Consider the following 25,051-nt stretch of genomic DNA (forward strand, 5'->3'; position numbering starts at 1 on the left):
ATTAGAACCTTTCTGTAGCAGTGAATCCGAGAGATGGGCGGTATTGATCCGGGTGGTGGAAAATAGCTTTTCATAATGGCCTTTCAACAAACTTACACCAGGATGAGATAATGATCCTTGGTGTGTAGGGTTTTTCATCATGTACAAGCATTGACGGAAACCAAAACTATTTACAAGACTGTACACACATTGTATACTTAAGTTATCTTTTCATGGGCCATACAGGATGTGAATATGACTGCTCTTGACACAAGTAATAGATGTTGAATATGTACACTAAGCATACATCTCATATATAACCCTTAAATAATACCGACATAAGGCTGCCTGCAGCTGACGAACCCGTTATGATGTAAATGTACTTCAAAATTAACATGGAAAGCAGAGATGTTCCATGCTCATATTGGGCATATTTTGTTATTCCTGTTAAAACAGCAATGAGCCTATTCAATAAGACATGGATGGGGTAGCCCAGTGGTTAAAGCATTCGCTAGTCACTCCAGGTTTGATTCCCCTTCGTGGGTACAAGTTGCAAAGCCCATATCCAGTGTCCCTCGCCATGATATTGCTCGAATATTGATAACAGCAGTGTAGAAACATCTTCACTCACTCAATAAGATATGGTGTTGGAAACTAAATGAAGACTGCTGACAATTCAGTACAGAACAATTTCAATTTCAATTGATGTTAAAAACACATGTACTCAAACAGTGTTTAGAACTACAGGTCCTGGTGTCTTTGAGGTTTGCTCCTGAAGTATTTGAATCTAGGGACCCCTCAACATTTTGACTTTTCACTGCATTGGCATTATGACAGGTACACCCTGCCTTTCATGCTTAAAGTGTTAAGTTTGGAGGTCGTAGAACTGGTAAGAGACACTTCATTTGAGTAGATAGTAGCTGCCTTTTTCTGCATGAAGGGCCATAACTCTTGAGGAATTTCTTGATCGTCTTTATATTATCAGAACTTGACCATACATATTTTTCAAAGTACAAGTACCTCTTTGACACTATGTCCAGGTTACTTGGCCTGCTTTGTTGATGGTTCTGTGAAGGTTAACTTCATCTGGATACAGGGGGCGATCGGGTAGCCTCATGGTTAAAGCATTCGCTCTTCATGCCGAAGACCCAGGTTCTATTCCCGACATGCCCATTTCTAGTGTCCCCCGCCGTGATATTGCTGGAATATTGCTAAAAGCGGCATAAAACCATACTCACTCACTCACTCACTCACTCACTCACTCAAGGCAAAATCTCCATTATCCTAAATATCAACTGTATTTCATTGACCAAAAATAGGCCATCGTAATTTGTTCAAAGGATCATTTTAAGATGGACTAAACGCTTGGATATAAAACTGGGTACGGCATATTACTTTGGGCAAGTGTTTTGTTTCCTCTGAACAATAGGTTCTAATAATGACACTGTCGAAACAAGATCCTAGTTATCAAAATTGGTCCATTTGGAAGTACTACTATCTAAGATGTGCCAAAGAATTTGTAAAAACTGATGATGACAAAGAAACATTGAAAGTCGATAACATAATGGCAAAAATCTTCATGTCCATTGTTTCCAGCAAAATCCCTGACCCACAGCAACAATATAGGCATTTATTGTCATAACCATGTGATGTATCAGCATAATTTCTGCAGTTACCAACACATGTGACCTCTGTATATGCATATATGCTTTTGTCTAGACAAAGGAATTAGCACCCCATTATGGACTGACTAATCTGTAAACAAAGAATGTGAAAAACTGTTTCCATGAAAAAGTGTGTAAAATAGATTTGAAAGTGGATCCTTCCACAGAAGTGTCATTAATATACAACCTGGCGTAATTATTTCATATCTCATCCTTTGTACAATTTAAAACTATCATTAGTTTTTGCGATCAGTAGTTGCTAGCTTCTTATTAATATTATCTGCCAAGATAGCTTGGAATGAAGGCTGATGAATCACAGCTGTACTAATTGCAGTTGGCCATTGTTCCATTGTCCTTGTTCCATTGTTATGGGAGGGTGTCAAAGGGGGGACAATTGCGGGTGGGGGAAGGACTAGGGTACATTGTTATTGTCGCGCCTGGATGAGTCACATGACTCCTTGCATCTGTCTGCTGCATCTGTCAAATCGTGGGTAGCCCTCAGTTGCTCATTGGACCCAGAATAAAATTTGGCTGAGGATAATCTTTTGTTATCTTGCACAAGTCTCAGTTTTGTCAACTTTACACTGAGAGTGGTACATTTTCCTGAGCCCCAGGAGTTTGAATTGTGACAGGAAAACAGTGTGTTCACACAGATAGCGGTAGGTTTTTTCTTTATAAATATTCTTGTGTTTCTTACTGACTTCTAATGTTTCAAAACAAGGAGACCTTTATGCTTTGTCCATACTTCATGTTTATGTGAAGATCGTGTACAGGAAGTAGTCTCTCAGTATAATTTGTAAATAATCACCTGCACTGATTGACCTTCCAGTGTTTTGTATAGAGTAAATTTTGAAATATATGTCAAATATATAAATAATATTTTGGGCCATTCAAATGACTTACTGGTGACAGTTGCTTCAGACCAGGAAACAGAGAATTTCAGTATGTAATTATTAATCAGGAAGAACGGATTGAAAGTACTGACGTTTTATGGTATTGCTTGTACCGGTAGTTGTTAAATAATGTATGATGGGGACCGACATTTGTAGCCAGCAATACTCTGTGTGTTATGGTCTGTTTATGACCTATTTTGTAACTGTATGTGTGTGTCTGTATTGATTGTCACATGCGTATCCCACCTCAGTGCTATATTACAGGCAGTGGATAACGTCTCCAGTCTGATCGATATTTGTTGATCTTATCTCTGATAGGTGGGATGTGCCTAATGGTCCCTTGCTTGTAATTATTATGTTTATAAAAGGTTTCTTGCAACCTATGATATTAAAATGTGTCATATTCACACGGCTTGATGTAGAACTATCATTTCTTATTCCGTCTCCTGAGAGGTTCTCAGAAATGATAGGTTTGTCAGAATATTTGTGGTGTTTGCATACTCAGCATTATTTGCCAAATATTTTGTTTCAGTAATGATGAAGTATGCTTTGGCATTGAAAAAATGACTGTTTATCAATCTTCAGTTTTTCGTAAATGCCGTGATTGGTCATGTTGATAACCTGATTAATATATTGTAGCACATAGATATGTCAGTTTATACAATATTACAGAGACTCAAATAGAAATTCCCATGCTACATATTAAAGGTTTTGTATCCAAACCTCCATAATATACTACTCAAAAGAGTTAAAGAATAACTGATTTTTGCATACAGCTGTTGTTGGTCTGTCATGGCTGGTCGGTATTGCAAACAGCCTTCCAATTGTGGGTGTTCTTATTTTGAGTGGTATATTTTCAGCAATTATTTTGGTATGAGAAAAGGCAAAGGTATGTGTATGCATGTATGTAGATATGTCATGCAATTTGTATGTATACATTGAAAGAACTGTTTCTTTCAGTGTGCCATGAGAATAAAATGGCCTAGCTTGTTAACAATGTTTGAATTATCTCCCTTCAACTGTGTTAACTCAAAAGACACACTTTATACAAAGTATATTAGTAGTCTTCCTGTTGGTGAAAATAACATGGCATACTCTTAGAACAACTTGCTGAAAGTGTCAATCTAAACATATGTTAAAATCAAACATCCTTTTAGTGTTTATTTTCAAATTTCAAATAATTTATCAATTTTTCAATCAATATCGTATGGTATAGTCAGATTAATGTGTGATGTAAATATAAAGAATATATGTATTAAAATCTGTTTTCTTAGTCATTTATTTTAAACATTTTAACATTTAGCTTCTTTATTAAATTAGTGGTCCAACATTTTACATAATCTGCCCCATGTTAAAGGTATGCTTTGGGTAACTGTTTTATAGTCATGTAATTACTTTAGTAAGTATGTCACGATAAAAAGTTATTTTCTATGGATAGGTAGCTCAGCTGGTCGTAGATTGTATATATTAATGGCCAGTAGACATGACATATATGTAAGACGGTAATATTGAATTAGATGTAAACAAACATCATGACAGGTTGAAAATTAAAGATGTAGTCAACCCCTGACCCTCAAAGCTTGAATATTGACCAAACTTTTATCATATCAGAATTCATTATTGTTCAGATGTTTGCAGAGTGGTATTATTTCACTGTTTGCAATAATTGTGGTTTAGATTAGCGTTACTCCAATAACTCAAATTTAGCATTGATCACTTACATGAAACTTTTGCTTGACATGTCAAGTTCATAAACATTAATAGATGAACAAAGGACAGATAAAACATCTGCTTGTTACAACACAATTTATCCAGGCAAGGTTACATAGAAATTATTTATCCATAATCTAAATGACTTTGGTAGATCATCATGTTTATGGTGACCAACCAAAGTTTATTGAATACAGAATGACAGGCCAGTAAATGACATTTATGTATTAAAGTTATGGATTTTTTAAATACCTGATTACTGAAGATCTTCTCTCATGTCTGTCAGGTCTGAAAGTGTAAAATTGTTGAAATTGTTGTCACCAGCTAAGCCATTCAAACGTTTGTGAAGCCTGGCAGCCATATTGTGTATATTTCAAGTGTCAATCAAAACTATTTTTGACGTCTGCTGCCTCAGAAACTCTAAAGACCATATAAATATAACTGCATGATTTCTACCTGCAATTCATGGCATGTACCCAGTGTTTGATACAAGCCAGAAGGTGTTCAGAGATTCTGCAGGAGATAATGGCTGGGAGGCCATTAACACAGAACTTTGGGTAGGACAAGAATAATGATGGATAGTCTAAACAAATGGTACAATCCATAAACAAAAGCTTTCCAGTTGTATTCCCTACAGTAAATTTCTGGCAAAATTAGGAGGGTAATTTATCATACAATAGATATTCCAAGTAGATAATTGTCTTGATATTTTCCAGATCTGAGAATAAACTACATATTTATTGATTGGACATTATCATTTTGTTAAACAAATTCCAGAGTGTTTCATGTTTTACATATAAGATTATTGTGAGTGACAATTTGATGTTGTCTCTATATACTGCATCAAAATAATTGTCTTGAACTTGTATAATACCTTTTAGACTTAAACATATCTGTAAACTTCAAATTCTGTGAAAACTGAACTGAAGGGCTCATATATATATATGTTGAAGCACAATAGCCATATTCTATAGTTATTATTATATCAACTTCATTATATAGTTATGCCAAAGAATTCCATCCATCCGTCATTCCAAGGACACTTTTGTGTGCAACCTATAACTTGAAACTACTGCATATATTCTTTTCAAACTTGATGAACACTTTCTATACCAATAGGAGGGGTACAGTTCAAAGTTTAATTTCAATATTTGGATTTTCTGGAAAAGAAAAATACAGGTATTTTTCTTTCTTTTTTACTTAGAATGTTTTTAACTTCAACATTCGTGCAACCTATAACTTGGGATTTTATTCAAGTAAGGAACACTTTCTATGCTAATAGGAGAGGTGTATTTTCTGACATAAATATGATTGTTTTCATGTTTTGAACTTAAAATGTTTGTTGTTTACTTCAACATTTGTGCGACCTATAACTTGAGAACTACATCATGTACTCTTTTCCAATTTCGGGTACAGTTTCTATACCAACAGGAGAGGTGCAGTGCAACGTTTGATTTCGATCAGCAGATTTTCTGAGAAAATATTGCTTCTTTTTTTTCATATTTTGAACTGAGAAATATATTGGAGTTGTTGTCGGGGTTATCAGTGAGCCCTGCTGACTTTTTGCCTTGTTGCTTTTAGTAATAAAGTTGCAAAACAATATTTCATAGAATAGTGGAAATGAAGTATTAATGATAATATCCAGTTTCAGATATGAATTGCTTAATGATTGATCTCTTGGCCAGGACAAAATTAAAACTTGCCAACCCAGATATGGTATTGGACAATGTTTTGAAAATGCAGAATGTGTGCTATGATTATCTAAAGGTGGAAAAGGCAGTTCTCTATCACACAGGTAGAAATAAAATGCCCATTGACTTATTCAAATATACAGTGGTACTTTGAATAATAATAAGAAATGATGATGATGACATAAAAACATGCGCTCTTGTATGTGGGCAAAACAGCATATTTTTAGGGTTGCAAGGCACTTACTTATTTATTGATTACCAATGTTTGCACACTGATACTGAACAGGTCTTGTATCAATTTCTTTTGTTGTGACTGTTGAGAGAGACAGCTGATGCAGTAATAAACAGCCGATTCACTCAGCAAGTGTAAGCAAGATCCGATTATCATATTGATCTCACAAAGAAGTAAGTTATTTAGCATAAAACCTGGTTCTTGTGAAGAGACATCACATCTCCTTTGCAGACTCCACAGATTATCGCGTTAGTGCTTTTGTTACCTGACACTTTTGTGATACCTTACTCAATCATCACATCATTCTTAAAGAAATATTTATTTAACATAAACACAGGTTAAAATCAGTCAAATCCAACTAGTCTACTTGTAATTTCAGACTAGTTGTTTGTGTAATATACTAAAAATTAGTGCTTCAAAAAGATTTGCTAGTTTTAGACTAATCTGTCATACAGACCCTGATGCAAATATATCCAATACAGCCCATGCAAGTCTATAATATTTGGCAAGTCTAGATTACTGCAGTATCTGAAAATGAAGAGAGTCTCTGGGCTCCTTTTTATTATCATTTTATTAAGATAATTTAACAACTTGTTTTTTTTCTGTAAGATATGTTCAGACTAGATGTTAGTCTTGTCTTGGACTAAGCTTCCTCGCTTATCCTGTGCAATATATATCCATTTCTTTCTATTTACCTTGGACTGATTCTAATGACATGTTGCTAAAATTACTATCCAATCAACTCACACCATGAACGAGAGAAATGACATGCTAAGTTAGTGACAGGAGACATGGAGATAGTGTCACTTCTGTAACGTGGCGATTGGGTCCAGGGTATTGATCATGATAGAAGGGAGATATTATGCACTGGATGTGGACCGAATGGTTGCAGTGCATAACTTGGCAAACAGATTTTGTTCATTATCTATTCACTTCAAATCGAATGTCAATTTCAGCTTCTCAAATATGGATCGCTAAGACAAGCTGTGAATGAATCTCATAAGATAAAAAAGAAGCTGTCGTTGAATTCTGGTTTTCTTTAATTGATTATCAGTAAATCACAGTTGGCTTTAATGACTGCCAGTTATGACCATCAATAATGTTATAAAATAAATTTCCCTCATTGATAATCATGCATTAAAAGTGTCGGCAGCAATGAATTTTGATCAGTTTGGTTACGTTCAATTGGATCATGTGTCTTCAGAATTTAAAGTAAAACATCCACTGGAAAGTATTTTGTCTGCATTGCCAAATTATCATCCTTTCAAGACATGTTATTGTAAGTCATATTTCTAACATATGCTTAGAATTAGGAAGCTTAGAAGATTTTTATATATTGATATCAAAGTTTTAAAACCATATGAAAAGCAACCTCTGTATGAAACAAACATGGAGATTTGTTTGAAATATCTGCTGTATTTTATTGAAACATTCTTTCTCAAAAAATATTTTCTGGCAAGAACTAGACATGTTGAAAAAGAGTGTACTCTCGTATTGATCCTAGCCCAGTTACAGCAGCTCTCTGAGGCATCACTTCAGAGGCTTCGGATTTCAATAAAAATAAAAACGAAGCATCTTTCTGGGAGCAGCTGATGAATTCTGCCCAGGACCATGATGCATCCAGGATCTGCACACCCTGGGAAGTCATTAAATAGTTTTTTAGAATGTTAAATATCATCTCTCTACATTCCCACGACAATTTTCTTGAACAAAAAATCCAACAGTGTTTTGACAAAAAAGAAAAGTACAAGAATGTCTTGTATCACCATAAGCACCACTGCATGGTGGTTGTTAAAGTTCATATTTCACGACTCATTTACCCAGTCGTGTATTTGCAACAATTTTAGTAGATCAGTTTCAGATAATTTCCTCCTTCAACAAGCACCATTGACACATAACAGAAATGTCTCAGAAGATGGAAACAAAGTTATGAATAGTTAAACTAAACCTTTGACTGCGAAGACCATATTACATACTACTCAAAAGAAATTCCTGAGCACCTGATGCGTTCACATTACAATAGATAATCTGTCAAAGCGTTCCCCAAAATAACTGTAGTTAGTTTGTATTATTTATTAAGAATTAAAACTGAAATACAGAATACAAAGTCAGAATGACCCTTGAGAAGCACCCTCATGCATGCTCCTTTCTCTCCACATGTGTTGATGACTAATCTCCCTCCTATCTGTAGGTGTATCTGTGGAACCCGCCAGTATTATGGCCTGCTGAGGTTGTGTTGGTGATGATGGAGACAGGATTTGTTTAGTCTGAAGAAATAGCCACCTTACTACAGGAATAATGATTGAAAAAGATACTGTTGTACTTTTTCTTTATACTTGTCAATGATATGTTCAGAGGTATGATTATAATATGTCATAGCTGAAATAATTCAGCGTTAAGTGAGCTTTTTCTTTGGGTGTTAGTGTTCATTTATTATTTTTATATCTTTAGATAACAACAAAGAATTCTTTTTCTTAGAATATATTGTAGATGATTTTAAACCTTTTTTTCTCTTGGGATTAATTTTTTAAAAACATAAACATCTCATTAAAGATCAGATAAATACACTGGGTAAGTGATTATTTAATGTTGTATTTTCAATATTTCACATATTGTTTGACACGGGGAATTTACATAAGAAAAGTTTAAATCATCAGTTTCAGTACAGCATAAAGAGTATGAAATAATCACTAGATTATGATATATACATGAATAATTCCAAGAATATATACATAAAACTTTCCAAATTTCTAATTCACCACGTAAAACTGTCCGGTGCCAGTTATGGTCCCAGTCTGGAATGCAGTAACTCTAGTCCACTCTGGCAGAGGAATGAATGGTAGGCACAACTGTCAGAAGTTGGGTATGGAGGAGGGGGGTCCCAGATCTGAAAGGGGGGCCCACGGGAGGGTGGAGCGGTTTCAAATATCAGATATGGTGTGTATCAGCAGCCCAGTCAAACATGCCAACTTGTAAACCCACCAACCATCAGGAGCCATTGGTGCCATCTGACCCGCCCCCCCTCCCAAGTCGGGAATGGGATAATTTATACCAGATAGGCTTGTCTTACTCTCAGGCAGTGCCTCCACACTCTTCCCAACTGCATACAAGTTTATAGGAACTGCTTCACACAGGCAGAGACAAGGGAAGGGAGTACTGCGCCATTTTTGTGTTGTTTTGCTTCCAATCCGTCCAGATTTTTGACACTGCTGATAGTTTGACCTCCTCATGATGTGGCCGGCGCCCATAGCAGCAAAACCTCTGGTAACTAACCATTTCCTATTGTTTAGCTATGCCTGTTGAAAAGTTAGTAACTTGTGTTGATATGTGTCTGATGCACCAGTCAGATCCATGAAATGCTTGTCATGAGATAGAATAAATTGGTCATTGCCGGTAACATGTGGCACTGTGAATATGCAGTTTGTAATTTTGAACGTATTCTATATTGTGGGTCACCCAGGGATCGCTTTAACATTGAAACAGTCTAGGGGGAATTTACACTAATTACGGGACTTGCGGCCATGTGGGCATCGTCAGGAAAGTTAGACTGAGTTACCACCAAATTGGCCCAGCTTTTTCTTGTTCATTTGCTCAGCTTGTTCATATTGATGTGGGTCCCGCTTAGATTGGCACCTCAAGGCTTGGTAAATATGATCGCTCTTTCTGTTTCACACTATGCTTGAAAACCTTCAACACTATAACTATGCTCAGCATCCAACATGGCCGCCATGTTGGATAGATAGTGTATTGTGCCAGGAGAGCATGGAAAAGTTTGACAAGTTTTTATTTGGATTCATGAAGCCTGAGAGGAAAGTACTGAGCAAAAATGAATAATTTCTATTCTTGGCACAAAGTTTAGCACTTTGGACAAGAGTTTTAATTACTCTTGGAGTTGGGTGTTGCCATGAAAGTACTTAGGACACAGGGGTACATCTGGCAGTAATCATGTGCATGGCAAATTGTATTGACCCTGCTGAGACAGGCTAAAAATAGGAATGATACACACTTCTACAGTACTGGTGTTCTAGTAAATGTTGCCTGCAGGAACACTGTGTCCTAGTTATGAAATATTTGAAATATTCCTGTTACCATCACAACGGATATGCATGATATCATGTTCTTATCATATTGGATTAACACTGCTCTAATTTGGTTGTGCTTTATTGATTTGGAATGGGGTCTTTTTTTGCCAATTTCCTTGCTTTCATGTTTATGGAAATAATTCCTATCTCTTCATATTCACTCCAAAACGAGACAGGAAATTCAGATTGTGCATTTAGTTTGAACCTACACATGTTCATGCAAATAGTGTCCTCCAAACCACAGAGATTTTCTGGATTTTGAAATGTAGGATAATATATGGTAACTAGAAATTACAGTTAACTCAACTAGTAACTGAATATTTGAATACATTAAGGAAGTCAGCCATGATACAATTACCTTTATCTATGAATCATAATTGCTATTAACATCTCAGATGCAACATCTGCTCACAAAACAGTCAGAAACAGGGCACTTAGCCACTTGCATCCACCATAAAATCAAGTCACTAAACCCTAATATCAATATGAATGTCTCTTTAAAAAACTGCAATGACAGAAGCTTGTTTTTTCAATATCGTTTTTCTCTTAGTTTTCAAGGATTTTCTCAATTAAGAGATACTTGATACAGGGGACTGTATGACAGAATCGAGCAAAGAAAATACACTAAAAAATACATTCATAGCAACCTCTATACATTCATCAGTAGACGTATTTCAGGGTAAGTAGCAGTCATTGTGGTAGATGCAGTTACAATGCCATATCATTCATCCATGTTTCTAACCAATTTCTGTTTGGCACCACTGCACCCTGACTGTGGAATATACATGTACAGTCAAACTTGAACCTTGGTGTTGTATTCCTGGTTGTCTGAAACTCGTTTGGGACTCCCAAGTATCCAAATTAAGCTTAAAATTTTCCTGATTCCTGAGTCGAACTTTTTTCCAGGTACCATGAATTCCCCATTTTGACTGTATTTTCTTAAACCAAAACCAATCTAGATTGTACAAAGGTCTAGCAAGTTCAGCACCATCATTGAGGAGATAACTGACTTGTCATTACATATTTTGTAGACTATGTTAGTCTGGGCTGCAATTGTGTTCTGGAATATACAGCACACTTTTAAACTCTTGGCTGCAAAGTCTTAAATATCTCTGGAAACTGAATCAGTTGCATGTCTTAAAATCATTTCACATTCTGTATTTAAGAACTTTCATTAGGGACTTGTGTCAGAAAACCAAACCCGTAGTAATTTTTATGGAAATGTGGACCACAGCATTTTCAAAATTACTTCTTATTTTCAATTAGGAATTATATTTTCATCCGTAGTTGATGATGTTTTTGTCTCTTGGGTATCTTTAGACAGAAATTAGTTACCCATCTCTTTCCTCACACGTACCACACACAAAGCATGTGATAAAGCTGCACAAGTTATCTCCCTTCCTTTTATTCCCTTGAAGCCTTCCTACATAAATATGCTAAAAATGTTATTGGGTCCTAATCTTGCTTTTGTGAAGGGTGTTATAGTAAGTCCAGTGATAGTGAAAGGGTTTTCTGATGCTATATCCTTCACCCCATATTGATTTTTAAGCTGTAATGTTAGTTTCAAATAATGTATTTGTAGTAAACTGGAGAACATGAGCCATGGATGAAACTCTGTTCTCAGTTGCTCAAAAAGGAATCAAAGTTTATGAAAGCATAGCCTTATAAGGATATCTAAGTTGAGTTAAGACCAAGGTTGATCTCTGCCAAGAATTTGTCATCTGATACATGCAAAATCTGTAAAAACTCGTTTTATCAGTATATATATTTAAGCTTGGGATATTTGGGTACACTCAGATTGTGAATATCTTTCCCCGCTTCCACACTGTGAATAGTGTTTCCTGACCCCATCAAGCTCCCAGGGGTCTCCCCTGGTTCCAGAAGCTACACCATGGCCGCCCCTCCCCAGGATAAGGAAGATGGGCAGATGATAAGCACCTGTTTGTGTCTGATTCTCCTGGATGAAGATAAGATGGGACTCCTGCTTCCACCATTATCACTATTTACTTGACATTTTCAGGCAGGAGGGAGGAACTAGAAAAATGAGAGGCACTGTAAGGGTGATCCTGATTTACAGTCCTATCAGGAAGTGCTTGAGCATGTGAACTTCCTGCTTCAGGTTCTGGTTGAGCATGATGACGGCATTGTTTAACATGTGCCACGTAGTGTGTAACTGGACTGCTGTGTTAGGTGATATATAGTCCATATCTGCTACTCCAGTATTATATACAAATTTTAGGTGGGTTTAATATGGTGTTTCCTGTTCTCTAAAATTAAAAAAAATTGACTTGTTGTGGTTATCATATGGTTTTGAGTTCAGTTATAACTAGTCTTATAACAAAATAATAACTAAAGCTACTAACTAAACTTGCTGTACTATCAGATGTAAGAATACGGCTTGTAAGGCCTTTTCCTTCCTTCCTGTAGGCCACACGTTTGAAATGCCAACACCTGAGTACATTCTGGAGATTGACCTAAATCTCCTGCAGATGCCCATGTGATGAATGCCAGCCTTTGCTTTGTTTATGACAATCATCACAGATGGACTTTGGTGCAACCCAAACAGGGCCTTGTGATAGCAGCTGATGTGCAGCTGTGGGTCTGTGCTACTGTGGACTATCAACAGCCAAATATAGAGGAGGAATTCTGAATGTGGCCAAGATTCACTGCCAGATCAAATTCCTGAAATCCCTCAGAACATGGGAGACCAGGGTGGTCATGGGCTGGTTGCAGGCTACCCATGTAATTACCTGACACTTCCTGGCTTAACTGTGCAACCCATCTTGCTTGTAGACAGCCACTATTCTTGAGAGGAAGGCCAACAAAGAATAAGGATTGAATAGGTAATTGAAGAAAGTTTTTTTTGATAGAATCACAATTGTTGATTTAATGATGGCAAGTCTGCGAGCTAAATATTTTACAATATATATATATTTAGAAATAGGTATCCTGGTCATGAAATATATGTACATAAAAACTAATGAAACATTTGGTGTTATTAATACATCTTTCTGTTTGTAAGGGTGATTTGTTTGAAAGGGAATATTTCGAGTTCTCAATACTGATATGAATAAAATAATTTCCTTGTCAAACATAATCTTGCATCAGTATTAGCAAAGTGACGCCGCTCCCTTGTATGATTTATTCCCAAAATATAGAGGGGGAGGGGAGTCCCAAGTTCCTGCGGATATGACTATGCCAGACCTTTATACATATAATTGGTACTCCAAGAGTATGTTTGATCAGCTAATAATTTTCACTTTGAGAAAACTATGTGTGCTAGTTCCATCAGTTCATCAGATGGGAATTCCAAGCTCCTGTCATATCTGTTTTGATAAGTCTTCTGATAGGCATATTGGTAAGACGCCAGCAACACTATTTGGAGACTGGTCGTAAACTTCTTGATGTCTTAAAGACATGCTAAAATTAGGCCTTGCATTGCTCTCTATCTTGTTTTAGTCACACGTCTTCATGTAATTCATATGCATTTAGGTGGTTGAAGAAAAACTTGGTAACGTATCAGCAGAATATATAAAGTGAAGAATGTTAATAACATAGGGCCTGTCAAAGATGTAAAATAAGTTAACATTCCTTAATAGGGCGTGTGGCTCCAGTATTTTGTTGACTCAAGCAGCTATCAAGCAATGTTGCAAGATTCAGATATCAGATTAGCAAGAGGTTTAAGAATGTTTTGTGTCTCCGGTTTATTTTTTCAAGACAAAATTTGATAAGAACTGAAACCCTGTATGCTTGCATGATCTGAGAAAGTAATTCAACCTTTTTGCAGAACAGCTGTTGGGTAGAAGAATCAGGATGGGGTTTTTTTTCATGCTGTCTGCCCTTGGAAGAATTTTTTGCTTTGATTGTTTGAATCTAAATTATAATGTGTAAATTAGTACATTTGTTTTTCCCAAAAGCAGATGTTTTGTAAAAAAAATTACCATTTTAAACTCCATCAGTTCATATTCAACTTGAAATTAAAACGTTTTAGGAAAACACTTTCTGTCCAATTTTTATATTTCATATATATTTATTCATTCATTGATCCTACATAAGATATCATTTAGCTGATCAATGCAATGTAAACATGACTAGCAGTACATGAAATCGGATTACATTTTAGATGTTATTTTTCTGTATTGATTGCATAGCAACTTGCTACAACTGCTTCAGAAGGATGTAAATGTAGCTGATTTCAAAGCTAAAAATGCAGTCTCCATTTACCGTGTATGATATGGTTTTGGCAGTGGGCATCTGATAAATGCTTAACAAGAGGCTGGTGAGAATGCAACACATATTCATACACATTTAGGTTTGAAAGGAAATGATCCATCACAAGTGAGCCAGTCAAGGCTGTAGGCACACAGGCCCCAACTGTAGGAATACATTCATTCAGACTTTTTTTTGTGGTCTGCAATTCTGGTAGTTCCATTATTCACCGACTGTTTTGCAGATGTGTCTGCTTTAAAATGATAAATTATCATCTTTGTAGAATTGAGGGGAAGTCAGAGCAAAGGTGTAGTAGTAATAGTTTTTGCAGCATGGTTAGAGCGCGAGTTTCAGCTGTAAGTGGGAAGGGGCTTCAGACATGTTAAGTACATGTGCATAAATAAGGACAATTCTATCGTTTCTTACACTTTATCGTGACTTGCAGTAAATGGAATTAAAGTTATTTGGCTAGTTGAGATATACAAGGATCATATCTGTGTCAGAAAATCATTATTTCTGAAGTGAAGACCGCAAATTGAGTCGCTGCAGTGATTTTCATGAGCAGTTAGTTGCCATGGAAACGTGAGAAAATCACACAGAGGCAGTGTCTTGTAGATCAATTACAAACATGGCCGGACTGATAAACATGTATCTCAGTCTCCTGTCACAAGCTAAGAATCGGAACCTTCAGTACCTCACTGCTGTATCACAGCTTCAGGTTAGTTAGTTCTCCATGCCTACTGTCCATCCTGCCATACACCATTCCTATATCCAGCTCAGCCATGCTGCTCTCTCTCCATTCCCTACCTAGAAGGAGACGGAGGCAGCTACAGTCAGCATATGTCAGTCAACAGCAGGGTCAGCTGGTCATGTAGCCTCTGAAGTCTTCCGAAATATTTCATGTTTCAAGACTTTTCAATTGCCATTCAGTTCTAGCTTGACCTGTTTTAGCTGATGCCCTGATAACGAGGGTATCTGACTGCTAACACAATATTGTGTTATTATGGTCATTGATTGAGCATGTAATGATGTAAACAGTCTGCATGCTGCCATGTTATTCACTCTTTGAAGTGGGATTTAAATGGACACTGTGTTGCTAGATGTTCATGGAAGCATCGTATAGTGTGATATATCTTGAAAATAGGATGTATTTTCCCATAGTATTTATCAAGCCATATTGATTATCATAGAACTGCATAATGTTTGGCACACAATGAATGTCAAGTAGTGAATATTCTTCACCTTGGCACTTTTGAGTTCAATAGGTGTTGTTTTGCACTTGATTTCTTGAACATTCCACCTCTTGAAATACGGGGATGAAGATACCGTGTGCCCTCATTTTGTGTTGTGTTATGAATTGATAGTGAATAGTATAATGTAATATGATGCTTGTTCTGTACAGTAACAGTGATGGGGAGAGGTGAATAACATTATATGATACATGTGCTGTACAATAACAGTGATGGGGAGTAGTGAATCACATTATATGATACATTTGCTGTACAATAACAGTGATGGGGAGTGGTGAATAACATCACATGATACATGTGCTGTACAATAACAGTGATGGGGAGTGGTGAATAACATCACATGATACATCTGCTGTACAATAACAGTGATGGGGAGTGGTGAATAACATCACATGATACATGTGCTGTACAATAACAGTGATGGGAGTAGTGAATAACATCATATGATACTTGTGCTGTACAATAACAGTGATGGGGAGTGGTGAATAACATCATATGATACTTCTATAGAACAATAGTGATGGGGAGTAGTAAATAACATCATATGATACTTGCGCTGTACAATAACATTGATGGGGAGTGGTGAATAACATCATACAATACTTTGGATGTACAATAACATTGATGGATAGTTGTGAATTACATATGATACTTGTGCTGTACAGTAACATTGATGGGGAGTAGTGAATTACATCATATGATAGATGTGCTGTACAATAACTGATGGGGAGTAGTGAATAACATCATATGATACTTGTGCTGTACAATAACAGTGACGGGGAGGGGTGAATAACATAATACAATACTTTTGATGTACAATAACAGTGATGGGTAGTTGTGAATGACATATGATACTTGTGCTGTACAATAACTGATGGGGAGTAGTGAATATCATAACATGATACATGTGCTGTTCATTGACAGTGATTGTGAGTGATGAGTGACATATGATACTTATGCTGTATAATCACTGATGGGGAGTGGTGAATAACATCATACACAGTGTTCAAAGTGAGGGGTGATTGGGTCCTTGAGTTTTTTAATCTGGGCCCCCTAAATCTTTAACGTTAGGAGTATGACTGGGATCTCCTGGCTATCATGCCTATAATCTTAAACACTTCAAACATGTGCTGTATGATACCGAGGATGGGAATTTCCGAATTGGTCATGAATGAGAAAAGGAAAAATACAATTAATGTATTTTGTCTTCATATCCTTCATGTATATTCTGGGCGGTCGGGTAACCTTGTTGGTTAAGCATTCACTTGTCACGCCGAAGATCCGGGTTCGATTCCCAACATGGGTACAATGTGTGAAGCCCATTTCTAATGACCCCCGCCGTGATATTGCTGGAACATTGCTTAAAACAGCATAAAACGCTACTCACTCACTGATGTATTTAGCAATATGATAAATTAAATAACAAAGCTCTACATAGGAAGCATTGTCGTAGTAAAATGTAGACCCTGAAACAGTATCTGTTATCGACATCTGTGATTTGATGCATGTTATGCTCAATTATATTATTGTGCATGTCATACTCTTATTATTTATTTGGGGCAGTCGGGTAGCTAGTGGTTAAAGCGTTTGCCCGTCACGCCGAAGACCCAGGTTTGATTCCCGACATGGGTAGAATGTGTGAAGCCCATTTCTGGTGTCCCCCACCGTGATATTGCTGGAATATTGCTAAAAGGGGCGTAAAATCAAACTCACTCACTCACTAACTATTATTTATTTAATCATAACATTAACATTACAGTTGGAAAATAACAGCTCACCCTTGTCTTGATGAATTCCTAGAGAGACTGTAACCAACTGATCCTCTTTGAAAACATTTAATTTGGAACAATGTAGGAAGTAGGGATTAAAAATAAGTACAAGAGCCTCGCCTCTATGCCCAGCTGAATTTTTACACTGTTGGAATGAAGAAGTAAGGGCAGTGTTTTGTTTATTTCTGTCTTTGAGGTTAAAAGGTCAGTCAGAAATAAAACTTGGAGTTTTTAAGATAAAAAAAAACATTTTGTAAATTTCTCGCACTTTATTGCAGTAACATAGGTTGTAGAATAAAATGTTATAATTTCTAAAGGATTTAACTCTTTTGTGTGAAGTTTCTTTCTCTGTAATTAGTCAGAGGTCAAAGTTTTATCATATTATTTGGCAAAAATATGTGTATGGAATTGGGAAATGTAGTTGGCAAGGCAATGAGTAACACAGAATTAAAACATGTCACCCTAAATACATGACTCCAGTTAAACAAATGAAAGGAAAACTGTTGTCAGAATCATGTACAAGATTATCAGTTAATCAGTATTGAACTAATACTGACAAAGAAGTTGTTGACAGTGATATGATCACATTCATTCTGCATTATTGAATATCAGTTAGACAGGGGCATTCACATGGACAGTAGTAGACTAACATTTAGTCTCTGAAATCTTATATTACACAATATCCTTCTTGACTAAAAATTAAATAAAAATCCCTATGCTGATTATAGCTAGCTTGAGCTGGCTAGACTTGCTTTTGTATGCATTTCTAGATTATTATTTTTTTCATAAAATAAATATATTCCACGGTCATGGTACAGGACTAGGACAGTAGTACCAATAGTGTTTCTATATATATATGTTTTTATTGCCATTTTTTTCATATGTTTACCCATTAGCCTTATTGTGATGACAGTAATTTCTACATTTTCTGCATATGTGTCATGTTGAATAAACATTTAGTCTTCCAAATGCCATGATGAGTACATGATCAAAACAGAAACTGAATGAATTTAATAAGATATTAATGATTGTTATGATTATCAGTCAATAACAGTAGGAAAAGAATTATTCAGCAAGTATTCAGTTCCAATGGTTCAAGAGGAAATACACACGTCTCCAATCAGCAGATTCCATTACAATTAGATAAATGCATTCTAAGGTTAATGTGAGAGTTGTTCCATTGCCATTGATGGATAACTTCACCAATCTGCAGAAGATCTCCACTGTTAAGACAACCTATATGTGAATTAAGTGCTGTTATATAAGAGTGTGGAGATCCATTCTATAATTGTGCTCGACCTGTTTCATCACAGAAACAAGAGTTGTTGCTGAGGAGCCCCATCACAGAAGCTGCATACATACAGCTAGTGACATGTTTTGACACTCCTCCTTCACACTTGTTTAGGTGGGGTTGTGAGTAGGGAAACCTGGAATAATGATGGTATTCTCGTTGTCTATTTTGGTTTGTAAGTGATCTCCAAGTAGTAACTCGGAAATAACTTGTAATTTTCATTCACAAAGTGAATTAGTTAAAATACTGAACATTTTGGGACATACTTATGTTTTTTCAATATAAGTACTTGGGGTTAGTTTTACAGTTGAGGTTGTTTGTAAAACACTTAATTTAAGAAAATTTATCTATGAATTAATGTAATTTAAAAAATGAAACCCAGTTCTGGTGTCCCCTTTCCAAGATATTAACAATACCATACTCACCAACTCACTCAAGCAAGACCGGTGAAGATCCAGGGTAGAATAGGTCTCCAGCACCCCATGCTTGCTGTAAAAGGCGACTATGCTTGTCGTAAGAGGTGACGAAAGGGATCATGCTCGCTGACTTGGTTGATGCATGTCATTGTATCCCAATCCGCGGATCGATTCGCATGATGTTTATCACTGGATTGTCTGGTCCAGACTCGATTATTTACAGACTATCGTCATATGGCTGGACGGAGAGGTGTTGAAACAGGTTGAATCTGTTCACCAATCCCATTCCCTTTTCTTGGAAATAAATATTGTTTAAATCATGGCTGGAATATTGTTGAGTGCGGCATTAAACATCAAACAAACAAACATTCAAGCAAATGTTTTTACAAATGATATTATGTTACATATATCTGCAACAACTTGATGTTCAACTGTTTATTGAATAATTATTGGTTTAAACTTGAAGCTTCAGAACAACATGTGTCACCTGACGTTATGAAATAACAGTTTCTGTTAATTGTACACTTCCTTCTGAGCAATCAATCAGCCATCTTCTCCAGCTCACAAGAGGATTATTGAAACCAGATGGCCTTGAACCCTTTGTAGTTGTCATAGTAATTAACTTGAAAGAAATGAAGCTAGGGGAGGGGTTGGGGGGGATGTTGACTTCAAAGGGTTGTATGGTTAGGTGTGTAATTGGAGAAGTTGCATGTGCAGGGGGGGTATATTCTATATTCTGGGGGGTGATTATGAGAGATCAAATGTTTAGGAGGTATACTTACAGTTGATTTGGGGGGATGGGGGCTGTACTCATATGTTGTATTTGATTCTTTTAGAAAAATATGGGTACAATGTGTGAAGCCCTATTTCTGGTGTCCCCCGCCGTGATATTGCTGGAATATTGCTAAAAGCGGCGTAAATTCATACTCACTCACTCACTCATATTTAGAAAAATAAGGCAAGAATTGCAAAAGAAATCATGGACATTAGAAAATATCACCATTATGAACGTTAATGAAACATTAGGGGTTTTTTTCGGTACATACCTATATATTTTATGAATTGTTGTCAAAATAAAGTAGAGAAGTATGTTGTAAAGAGCTGAATCTAGTCTCTGGTGTGAGTTGACAGTCCCAGGATTAATGGGCATCATGGGTGTAAACTCCGTCATTATGCCTTTTGACATTTACAATGATATTTCCTAACATTGAACTCAAGCTGAGGTACATGAAACCGTTGTATCAAGCTCTTGTTTGCCTTCTCTGAAGCATCGTTACTTACAAAAATATGAGAACACACACTATGGAGTTAGTAAGTAATATTTCATGTCTTGTGAAAAAGAATGCATGGTGTGACATTTGTTATTAGTGAACCTGATACAAAACAGTGTCTTGGTCAAAATTAGGCTTTGATATTTCATAAATGACAGTTTTTAATGAAAAATACTGATCTTATTCTTCATCACTGCTACATTTACATTATACATTATCATTTGACCATCTGCTTTTAGGGGAGAGCATAATTATATTCAGTATCTGATATATTGTAATGCAAGATCAATATCATGAGTGATTTTATGTTGATACACACAGTTAGGTCGTATATACTGATTATTGCTGCATGAATAAGATCACATACCCAGTGAGCCAATTTAAAAGTGTTTCTATGGAAACAGCGTTGAGAACAATAGAAGAGGCTGTGCTGATATGTCATTTTGCAAAGCACGACAGCTGTTATATGTGTCATTTGTTGTCATAACTTGTGATCTTGTGTCTATTTGTGTCTCTCCTGTTAGAGAAGGCCCCAGAACAAGGGGAATTGGAATATTTAGAGGACCGTTACTTGTGATGTAGGAAGATGAACTTGTGATTATGGTCATGTGTTGAAGAATGTAAAGAAAGTGGAGTGATGTAGTGATCCTGTAGTGTGGTAGAGCAGTGTCCTGTGCTGAAAAGGCCATCAGGTTTTGATACCATCCTGTTTCCTGACAAGTGATACATTATGGAAAAGGATATTATATTGGATTTGTTATTCTGATATAAATCACCTGTCACTTATGAAGATCTTTGACACTGTTAACATCAGATCAGTCTCAAGCATCAATGCCAATGCCAAAAAATTGTTTTACATTGATGTACTTCATTTTGACGGTGTTTATGACCCTCCCAGCTCATATCAATGGAGTAACATTGGTACATTGATTAATTTACATCCTAAGAGAGTGGTAATAAGTAGATTGTGTTTGACAAAGGGTGTACAACCTGCTGTATCACTGATGGTACATTGTTCCAGGTGATCGCCCCCCAGGATATTGATATACACACATTCCCAGTGCTAATTAATTCAGAGTGCAAGGAGAGGCCAGAGTGTCAGGCAGGAGTACATTGGTAGATATACAGAGCAACACATGTGTGTGTGGTGTCACAGTGGGGGCTAATCAGTGAGTTGTCAAAAGCAGGCCTGTTTCCTGCTCAGCCCAGCTTATTGTCTGGTCATCCCTATAAACAGGAACAGATTTGGGCCGGCCAGCAGTTGACCTCTGCATCTCACAAGCAACATTTCCTTAAGACACAATTAAGGCTTGCCATCTCGGTTATTAAGTTTTTAAATTTGATTAGTCAGATTTATTTGCAACTCAGAAGGAATTTGATTTTCAAAGACTCTTTGACTAGTTAACGAATTCTTGAAACATGGAAATGCTTCTTCCGACCGAGGTTCACCAGTCAGCTCTTGCTCCCTTTGCCCAGGTCAGTATCAGTGTTAGATATCAGTTCAGGCTCCTTCCCCAACCCTCCAAATATCGATATTGAAGTTCCCAATTGCCGTTTCCCCTGCCGATCAGTAAATTGTCTCAGCGAGCAGTTGTGTTCCACAAAGACAGTCCAATGTTTTTGAGAGGCAGAGCTGTCTGATAGTAAGGGGCAGTCTGAATAGAGATGTGTGCGCCTCCATTGATTATGAATAATTTATGTTTTGACATTCTCATCAGTTCCTAAGCCCATGACCCTCAGAAATGGCTGACAGGGGGGCAGAGGGACCTGGCATTCCAGTTCCATAATTGTGTGAGCTTCGCCATCCCCCTGGGTTTTTACAACTGACTCTAATTGCTTTCTGTGTTGGAGTGCCTATTGCATCTAGTACTTTTGAAAATTACCAACGTTTTCCAATGCCAGTCCATCGTGTGAATATTGGTGGCAGCAGGATGGGTATATTTGCTATGGAAAAGGGTGTTCAAGTCGGTCTGGAAGACTGTCGGAATATTCGTCTGGTATGTACTTATGATCTTGTCGTTGTATCAGCATGGAGGATCTAGGTCATTCACTGTTTATCGCACACATGGCAGGGAGAAAATGGCTGCTGCTAGTGCCTCGTGGAATAAATACTGAGCTCAATCCGCTTATTATTTTATTAGTCAGGGTTTGAATACGAAATTAGATATTTTCTGTAATTAAGTAATTGTGTTTAATTAACTGTTTGTAACTACCACTGCTGTGCAAGATTAACTAGGCAATATGAAATTATTTTTGACATTTGAATTAGTATATTTGACATAACGAGGCATTATTAACATTTTCAACCGATGCGTAATGACTATGACTACTGTTTGAGGGTTGGGCAGTGTAGTGTGGTTTCCTTCCTCTCAATGCCTCGCAGTGTGCTAGGATCTTGTTCTGGAACAGGGAAGTAACTCAAACACTTGATCCAAACTCTAGACTTGGTTACATCAAATGTGGGTGAGTACTTGTCTTACAAAGACAGGACATTTAATATTTACGGGATATGATGAACTGCTTACAAATAGTAGAATTATGATTTACAGTTTTCAAAATATGTAACTAGAAGAATCATTATTCTCATGCTAATCTTGTGCATCATTTATATTCATTGAGTTTGCTGAATAAAACCTGATCATCTAATCAAGTCGCAACTTCATAGCTTTTCCATCAGTCTTTTTAACAGGGTTATCCTGAATATTCATGTTTCAGAGTGAACAGAATTGTGTTATTGGAAATGAAAGCACACAGTTTGTAGCATGAGCCCTTGAAATGTCCTCATGAAAGACTCGGACAGCTTTGGTGATTCAACATCAATAATTGATGTGGTAAATTTGAAAAGTGTAACGTCTTCATTCTTACCATATTGTGAACACATGTAAGTGATACTGTTTTCCCCGAAAACTTTGCCTCCATTTAGTCGGTTCCTCAAGGGAGATAGCGGAAACCACAGAAAGTATCGATTGGAGATTGGTGTGTAATTTGTGAGGGCATTTTTCTGCCTTTTCCAACACCACAGTGAAACAGAGTGTCATGCCTGAACCTCAATAATTAATTTGTGTGTCTAATCAGAAGTCAGAATAAGTAGGGTAGAAACACAAAGGGAGTGAATGTGAAGCAGTTCTTGAATTTGAAACCGTATCAGTCCAACATGTTGTAAGGGAAATGCAATGCCATTTGTAAACATTGGTTGATGCATAATGTGGTATGGATATTAATTTTACTATTTGTAGTACTTGGATCTATGTTGATAAACCTGTGGTCTTTCTGCAGCATAACAGGAACAGTCAGATGATAGGCATCAGCCATATTGGAATAGGATCCATCCCCTTATGCAGTGGTTTCCTATTTACATGACAATTAACACCAAACTCAGAGTCTGAGTCAAATCTGCTGGTTGGGACGTGAAACATGGCTGCTGCCTTCAACCACATGGTATAGAGTCTGTGAACGTTTAGCTTGTTAGTTGTTGTTGAAGATCACCTACTGCCTTATCATGGACGTTGTCACGGTACAGCAAAGTGCAGAAAGTTTATTTGTTTGTTTTGTACCCTGTTTCAAGAACTATGGCCTTGGTCGTTTCCTGAAATTGTTGGCCGAGGACTATGCTGTACTTGTATACTAATGAATTTGTAATTGTGTTTTCAGCACATGGTGCAAAACCAGATGACTCCGACATACACATATCCACAGACGGGGGTGCCCGGGGTGCCCGGGGTGACAGGCATCACAGGCGTGCCAACAGTACCAGGAGTCCCAGGCGTCACCAGCCTCGAAGACTACCATCATCAAGTTGTCGCCAGTCAAGCCACAAGTGTGGCGTCAGAGCAGCCTCCAACCACTGTGTACGCATCGCCTGCTGCCGTCACGCCCAATGGAGCAATAGAGCAGCAGACGGTAAGGGCAGCTCGGCCCTTTAATGTACGTCGTCAGTCTGGAAGTACCATTGCATGAACTATAGATGTGCTTGTTGTTGTTCGTAATCATTCATTTGGTGGAATTTTTGGTTGATCGGTGTTGGGTTAATTGTACTAACTGTTCACTTTAATTCTGCATGTAGAACAGTTTTGATGCCCTTCATACATATTAGAGAGTATAATGCACATTATGTCATGAATTGTGTAATTCCAATCACTATTTATCGTGTGCCCATCTTCAACCCCCCTTCACATGTACCCTGGTAGTCCTGTAAGAAGGTAGTCGAGGTCTTTCAATTGTCTGTCCAATGAAGCTGCAAGGATTCAATCATTCAAATATTACAATCATACTTGTCTGAAAGATACATGATATTTCATCAAAGGTGCTTGTTTTGCTTTTAGCACCATTAACCAATGTAATGCACATCAACCCTTGCTACAACACTGGAAAATGAATATTAACATTTATCACATAGCAATGCATCCCACTTTTGAAGAAATATATGCATCTTGTTGTACTGGTGTGTTAAGCATGGTATAAATGCTTGTTACATCTCCCTCTGTGTCTCCTGTGCCTGCCAGATGGCGTCTCGCTGCATACTGGAATCATTAACTAAAACATCTCGACTTCCATACCATCAGAGATGATAGCTTGGCTTCCAGCCAGAACATGG

At 37.1% G+C, this 25,051-nt stretch overlaps 1 protein-coding gene across 20 annotated transcripts in view; it reads left to right on the forward strand.

Moving 5' to 3' along the window:
* LOC139467908 (RNA binding protein fox-1 homolog 2-like) overlaps nt 1-25,051 on the forward strand; it is a 101,979-nt gene that overhangs the window by 60,124 nt on the left and 16,804 nt on the right. For 11 of the 20 annotated variants that reach the window (XM_071249468.1, XM_071249466.1, XM_071249469.1 and 8 more), the window contains exon 2: nt 24,109-24,381. In XM_071249468.1, coding sequence (XP_071105569.1) covers nt 24,109-24,381 — 273 coding nt within the window. Of the gene's footprint in view, nt 1-2,219; nt 2,303-9,232; nt 9,434-9,687; nt 9,814-15,073; nt 15,179-21,857; nt 21,934-22,159; nt 22,455-22,818; nt 22,921-23,843; nt 23,896-24,108; nt 24,382-25,051 lie in introns of those variants that run through there. The other 9 variants (XM_071249486.1, XM_071249478.1, XM_071249479.1 and 6 more) reach the window with 9 other exon arrangements.

The sequence above is a fragment of the Haliotis cracherodii genome, unplaced genomic scaffold, assembly GCF_022045235.1.
Source record: "Haliotis cracherodii isolate W230 unplaced genomic scaffold, xgHalCrac1.p SCAF_2, whole genome shotgun sequence".
Classification (NCBI taxonomy): Eukaryota; Metazoa; Mollusca; class Gastropoda; order Lepetellida; family Haliotidae; genus Haliotis; species Haliotis cracherodii.